Raw genomic sequence first — 7,874 nt, forward strand, 5'->3', positions numbered from 1 at the left:
TAGATGCATAATATCATTACCTTTCATTTGGTATATTTTTTTCATAAATTTAACCCTTAACCTGCCCACAAGGGGGGATTTAAAATGACAACTTTTTCACAAAAAATTAATTTTTTTAACTTAAATTTTGAAAATGTTCCGGAAGGTCTGACACTTTTATATATATCTTAAATTAAAGCTAATGTAATATACTTTATCATGAAAAAAAAAAATTTCGGACTTTATCTTATCTTCATGGTGAAAATGGCTACCGAATGCTATTTTTGTGTGAAAATTTTCGATTTTGTATTTTCCATTTTTAACTTTATTATGCTATAACTTTTTGAAAAATGTATGAATCATTACAATTTTTTTATGAGAAGTAGTATTTATATAGATCTTTCATTCGACATACTGTTTTTTTAAATCGGACCATTTCCCTTAATATAGGGGGGATTCAAAACATAAAAATGCATATAGAAAATAGAACTTTTTCAACTTAACTTTTGGAAGTGTTCCAGAAGATCTGACACTTTTATATATATCTTAAATTAAAGCTAATGTAATATACTTTATCATGGTAAAAAAAAATTTCGGACTTTATTTTATCTTCATGGTGAAAACAGACATTAAACTTAATAAAAAAAATACGATTTTTGTAAAAAAATTCTTTTTTATATTTTTAACTTTATAATGCTATAACTTTTTGAAAGATGTATGGATCAATATAATTCTTTTTTTTTAGATGCATGATGTTTTTACCTATCATTTGGTATATTTTATTATAAATCTGACTTTTTACCTGCCTACAAGGGGGGATTCAAAATGACAACTTTTTCACAAAAAATTTACTTTTTTAACTTAATTTTTTAAAGTGTTCCGGAAAGTCTGACACTTTTATATCTATCTTAAATTAAAGCTAATGTAATGTTCTTTATTATGCAAAAAAAAAATTTCGGACTTTATCTTATCTTCATGGTGAAAATAGCTACCAAATGCTATTATTGTGTGAAAATTCTCGATTTTATTTTTTACATTTTTAACTTTATAATGATATAACTTATTGAAAAGTGTATTGATCAGTATAATTTTTTTATGGGAAATTCTATTTTTTAATAATCCCTTTTTCATTTGACATAATTTATCTTAATCAGGATATTAATAAGGAACTAGCAGTTTATGAAGCTTTTGGTATAATCCACCAATTTTTTAAAATTAAACACTATCTAAAGATTTGCATCGAAGCGTTTTTTTTTATAATGATTTTAATCACTGTCAGATATCATTATTGTTGTGACCGCGTTGGTACGGTAGACAAAATGAAAAGATAATGCGTTTGATAATTAGTTGCTATTTATTATATTTAAAAATACATTTACACTTATAATTGACTTTAATGAGTTGATACTTAATTAATATAAAAGATTCAGTGAACAAGTTAACATAAAAGATTCAGTGAGCAAATTAACATAAAAGATTTAGTGAGCAAATTAACAAAAGATTCAGTGAAAGTGATTCAGTGGAGAGTCGTCCAGGTTCGACCCTATGAACTATATGACTCTTGAACTAGTAGCTGACTACTACTGGCGCGTCGCCTTAGGCGGCGGCGGCTGTAGGCCCAATACATTGAAAAGGGCTGAGCAAGCATCGAATGTTCTAGAAAGACTAGATGCTTGCCTGGTAAATACTTTATATACAAGACAAAAGAGGTTTCCGTTCCCATGATTAATATATATACTATTAATTTACACAATTACAATTAGGCAGCAAAAAGCCAGTTCACAACATTATACTTGATCCAACTATGCCATGTCACCACTGCGCTGGGTTTTTTAATTTTTACATACATATTAGGGCAGTTCTTAAAAATAAATTTTTGAAATTCATTCAATATACTCACTGAAATAGATTTATTAGTTTAAAAATTAATTTATACAATATTTGATTGAAATTGAGTGACAATAACGCGTTTTGCAAGAGGGTTAAAAATTCGACTGTAAAAGTAGTTTTACAATTTTTGTCACTTATCTTACAAAATATATTATTTATAGAAAAAATTATAGAATTTAATTTATAGAACTAATCGTTTTTAATAAAAAAATGTTTTTAGCGAAAATGTCGTATATATAATACTTGGGTATGTAATTAAAAAAACTACATATTTTCATATTTTTTTTCTGCAATTCTAATTATATCCATCTTCATACTATCCCAGTTTTTTTTCCAATATCAAATTCATCTAAATTCCTTTTGAATCCTTTTGTTATATTTTGGTTTTTTAGTTTTCTAATGCACCATTTCATATTTTTTATTACTTTAGTTTTTTTCTTAAATTTGATGTTGAAATATGCCGTCACAAGATTATGGTCACCTTTGATGTCATATTCTGAGTAGGCATAGCTAGATTTGATTTGATTTCTGAACCTAGTTTTTATGAGTATGATATCTATTTGATACCAAATCTCCAGGCGTTTTCCATGTTCTCCATAGCGAGACTTCAAGGTATGTATCTGTTACTATCAGTTCCTGTTATTCACAAAACTCTATTTCCATGTCCCTATTCTAAAATCTGTTTAGTCTTTCCACAATTTTTTTTCGCTGAATGACGACCTGAGTAGCCTTGGATCTATTCCTTCCGGACCTTGGTGTCTGAATTCTATGATCAGAAGATCTCTATTCATTTTTATTGTACATCATTTAGTTAGTAACTCAATAAGCAAATAATTTAATTTTTAAATGTACAAAAAAAAAGTGTAATATCTGCATTTTCCAATAATTTGGGTAAATAATAAAAGAGCTATTATGTTTTAATATTCATAATTTAATATATAAATCATTATGTGGTAATTAAATGAATTATTAAATAATGATCCACAAAAATAATGTAAATTAAATAAAAAAAAAAAAATTTGTAAGATACTCATTTCTAACATATTTTTAGTTTATAGGTTATAAGTACCCTGTATTTTTAGAAACTATGCGACACTTAATAATTTTATTTATTCTTAACTTTATACAAAGAATGACATAATGTTTTAAATTTACAAAAACAGTTATCTTAAAACATATATAAATTCAAGTTTAATGACGTTAAATTAATAAGTAGTAGTCTTTTATTTTATTCAAGGAAACAATATATTCATTTTAGTAAAGCAATAATAATTATTTTATAATACTAGAAGATGATTAAATTTACATTGTATTTTACTAGTGTTCTGTTGAGTTTTATTGGTACAGTATGTTTTTCTCTAATAACTTTATTACATATGTTGCTATTTATGTATTGGAAATATTTAATAATTAATAATAGATAAATTAGTATAGTTAGACACAAAAAAATATATAACACTGCTACATTAATATTATCAAAATAAAAGCCTTCACATAAAATAACAAATTAAAAACTTAATTTGAATAACCTCATTCTTTTATTCTTACAAACATTTTTAAATAATTTAATCATAAAATAAATTCAATTATTTTACAGATCAATCACAAATGAATGGATGGTGTTTTATGGAGGATGTTTTTGTAAACATAACACCAATATGTAATTAAAAATAACTTTAATATCCAGTTATTCTTTTATTTTTTCAAACATTTTAATTATTGCATTAAAATTTACAATTTATACAATTTTGTAAAATAAGTATCATAAATAATTAGGTATATAAATTAATTTAGTCAGTTATGAGAACATTTCTTAATCAGTTCAGTTTTGTGTGAATTTGATATGGAATTATTTAGTATTGTAAGTTTTACTGAGAATACGAACTACGTAATATTGAAGTTTTAAATTTGAGTAATGATAACTGGGAATTTTTCTTATAAGTTTGAAAAAAAATTTACAAAATTTGAATTTTATATGGCATGATGATTAACACGGAACACTCTAAACTCAAACTTTAATGATATTGTAAAAATTTCAATTTTAAAGTGTCGTATAAATTTTTGTATGGTCAAAAGTTTTTTGTAAAATTAAAAAAATCAGATATAAGTAACATTTGGTAAAAATTGTTAAATATTAATTTAAAAAAACAGTTGTGTATAACTAAAACTTTGGAATATCTTTATTTATTTTTAAGTAAACATATATAATTTTGCTTATATTGACCTTTTCAAACTAAAGAAAATGACGAAAACATTATATTTTTCGGAAAAATATTTCAAAAGTATTAATAATATAATTATTTAGATTATTAATAGAGTACCATCTCAGCTTCGCATCGAAGCTAAACTAATAAATAAAATAAGCTAAATTAATTTTTTTTTTTTTTACTTTAATGACAATAATTACAATAATGAGAGTAATGTTTAAATTAAAGGTGTTTTAAATAAATTAAATAAGCTTACAATGTCATAGTAATTGTAAATGTTCTTTTTGTCGCCTAAGGATATCTATATCTGTAATATTTAATTGTCCGATACAATATAAAATAGTAAGTCAATTTTAAAGTAAAATATAATTATAAGAAAATACACGTCTGTAGTAAGAATTATTTTTGTGTTTCATCTCTTGTAATGATATTATATAAACCCTCTATTAATTTAACGTCTCTTTCCGAAGAATTGTTAACAACTTTTAGTTATTCAATATTTTATACTTCTTGGTAAGTATTGGAGTTAATCTGAGAATAATGGATATGTAGCGCGAAGGGAGTATGTGTTATTTATACACACTAGGACCAGTATCCACTCATTGTATTAAGATGCTTGTAACTCGATATGTACTAAACTTAAATTGTTACCGACCCATCAAAAATTTAAAAAAAAATAAAAACCAATAAAAGAACGATTATTTTAAAATTTAAAAATATATAAAAATGTGCATTAACGTAGTCTGAAAAATGTGAAAACTGTTAACAATATGTTAAAACGAAATAATCATTGAATCATTGTAAAAATGAATAAGACTTTATAATAAAATAAGACTTTTGTTTTAGACCTTTTCTACTCCATTTATATTTAAAACAAATGTATTTATACACATGGTAAACTCTTATAAAGGAATACTATTTTACGAAAATGTTTCTGATAATTACTATAACAGTTAAAATGAAATTAATTTTAAAATAATAACTAAACTGTATATCACTCAATCTATGTTATAATTTTGTAATTTTAATTTATAAAACACTATACGTATTATTATGGTTCATTTTAAAAAACTTACCACTTATTGTTATTTTATTCACTATTAATTTATTTAAAAGATATTTAAATTATTAATATTATTTTAAACTTATGGTAAGGCGGGATAAGATGGTAAAGTTAAGCTTCTACGATCTTTTTTGACTTCTGCAAATGAATTTAAAATCTTAAATTTGCATGAAATTTACCACTAATATAGATTATCCCTCAAATTGTTTAAATTGCCTCTCTCGACTTTTTATGAGCGAAATATGTATCAAAAGAATTTCGTAAGCAGAATATTAAGCTCAGATCGAGAACGATCCTAAAACAGTGATGACCAGCATCATTAATAATCTTTAAGAATCAAACATATTAATATATATTTTGACATTTATAATATAATATCAATTTTACCTAATAATTTCATTTTCAGGTGACCCAAATGAAGATACAATAAACAGTAATTAGAAATTTATTACTATATATATATATAAGTTATATTATATAAATGATAAAATAAATAATTTAAATTAAATTATGATTTTTTATTTTACTGTTACCATACAATCGTTTCTAAATTTGTATTAAAAATTAATTATCATTTTATCGTTAATTAACATTTTTTAACTGTTAAATTTATAGACGATCCAGCAGATATATCAAATGGTAACATACGTATATTTATTTATCTAATCAAATTTATTAAAAGACTAATTTGTAGCTCTATAGAACTGTGATTTTCATACACTTGCAAACATTAATTAGCCTGCAAATTTACAATAAAAACCATATCATTAACATATTTGATAAAAAATGTTTAGATGGCTAAATTTTTTTATAAATAGTTCTATTTTTGGTACCTAAGGAAGTTGGAGTGTGAACGAGAAAGTTTACATCATTTTCTATTTTATAAGCCAATTTAATACATATTTTTCCGTTTAAGGAATAAAATATAAAATAAAGTAGTCATGTATATGATAATAGTGCAATTTATTAAATGTTTAATTAATAGATAATGCAGTAAATACTTCAGAAGGTAATGGAAAATATACATGTATTTATTCATTTAATTGCAATAAATATAATAAATAATTTATTTTGGTACCTAAGGATGAGAAAGTTTACATCATTTTCTATTTTATAAGCTAATTTAATACATATTTTTCCGTTTAAGGAATAAAATATGAAATAAAGTAGTTATGCATATAATAATNTTCTATTTTATAAGCCAATTTAATACATATTTTTCCGTTTAAGGAATAAAATATAAACTAAAGTAGTCATGTATATGATAATAGTGAAATTTATTAACTGTTTAATTTATAGATAATACAGTAAATAATTCAGAAGGTAATGGAAAATATGCATATATTTATTTATTTAATTACAATAAATTTGATGAATAAATTATTTTGGTGATATCAAAATTTATTTAGATAATAGTAACATATTTCATTACCGATTTCCGGTTAAAATGTCATAACTTTTATTATTTACAGTCGTAAAAAATTAACTAATGATAACAACTATTGTCAATTCAATCATCAATATCAAAGAGATATTTGGTTTAACTTTAATAATCCAAATTACCTAAATACTTTTAACATGCAGTGTTTGTATAGATTTATTATGTCATATTTGCCAACAAGAGACAAACTCAGTTACCATCTCCCCCTGTGGTCACATTGTAGGAAACTATTGCGCAAATAAATTCTCAAGAGGTGACGTAGATTGTCCTTTTTGTATTCGAAAGATTGAAAATTTTGAAAACTTATGTAGGTAACATTAATCATATGTATTTAAGTTAACTCTTTAATTTACACTATTTTGGAAAAATGATAAATGACTAATTTTTAAAAATTCTATATTTTTAGATACTTTGACAGATCATGAATTTGAAAAACAAAGCCCGTTCCGATTACGTGTCCTCACTGAAAACGAAACAAATAATTTAAAGTCTAAAATTCGGAATGGCATGACTGACGAGGAATTTATGGCACGTTTTTGGTACCTTCGACGTTGCCAAGAACCTGCTAAATCTTTGCTGTTGGACATTAAACATCATATTATAACTGATGAGGATCGTATATATATCGCGGAACTAAAAGGGAAACTTTTGTCTGGCGAAATTTCAGAAATTGATGTGTACAAAAATCATTATAAACAAGAGTTAAATCATTTAGAATCTATTATGCTATGGGCATTTTATAAAGAATTCCAAAAAACTTATATACAATACGAATTAAATATACGAAAGAATTACCTTGATTTCGTATATACGTAATTATTTATAGATTTCCTAAAATAGTTTTCATGTAAAACATTTACACAAAAATTTTTTAACTATGTAGTTTAAGATTTATTGGTTTGTTGCTTATCAATGTGTAATGTTTCATCGATGAATAAAAAACTTATTAAACAAAAATGTAAAAGTAACAAAAAAAAATATTCATTGTTTGTATTATCAATAAATCGATGTAATGCAAAGATTTTATGTTTTTTTTTATTTTATTAATTTTTTAAGATTCTTAGTGAAGATGTTTATTGTATTATTATTTATTTGTAATTATTTTTTGTCGCGAAATACGAAAATAATTAATTATTTTATATAAAATAATGTTTGGTTTGAATAGAACACTCAAAACTCTTCCTATGCACATTCCCTACAACTAAATTATGATACTTCTTTACATAATTAAAAGTTATTAAATATAATACTTACTAGACATTATCCTAATTCAGCATTGAACAAACTATGGCAA

General features: G+C 23.7%; 1 protein-coding gene across 29 annotated transcripts in view; it reads left to right on the forward strand.

Moving 5' to 3' along the window:
• Nucleotides 1-3,071: 3,071 nt before the first annotated feature.
• The window catches only part of LOC126904078 (uncharacterized), a 52,774-nt gene continuing 47,971 nt past the window's right edge, over nucleotides 3,072-7,874 (forward strand). For 5 of the 29 annotated variants that reach the window (XM_050682757.1, XM_050682737.1, XM_050682735.1 and 2 more), the window contains exons 1-5: nucleotides 3,072-3,210; nucleotides 3,467-3,529; nucleotides 5,546-5,572; nucleotides 5,755-5,778; nucleotides 6,125-6,148. In XM_050682757.1, the coding sequence (XP_050538714.1) occupies nucleotides 3,162-3,210; nucleotides 3,467-3,529; nucleotides 5,546-5,572; nucleotides 5,755-5,778; nucleotides 6,125-6,148 (187 nt within the window). In that variant the 5' untranslated portion in view covers nucleotides 3,072-3,161. Of the gene's footprint in view, nucleotides 3,211-3,466; nucleotides 3,530-5,545; nucleotides 5,573-5,754; nucleotides 5,779-6,124; nucleotides 6,149-6,438; nucleotides 6,463-6,734; nucleotides 6,892-6,986; nucleotides 7,557-7,874 lie in introns of those variants that run through there. The other 24 variants (XM_050682760.1, XM_050682752.1, XM_050682748.1 and 21 more) reach the window with 13 other exon arrangements.

This window comes from Daktulosphaira vitifoliae, unplaced genomic scaffold (assembly GCF_025091365.1).
Source record: "Daktulosphaira vitifoliae isolate Bord-2020 unplaced genomic scaffold, ASM2509136v1 Scaffold_4, whole genome shotgun sequence".
NCBI lineage: Eukaryota > Metazoa > Arthropoda > Insecta > Hemiptera > Phylloxeridae > Daktulosphaira > Daktulosphaira vitifoliae.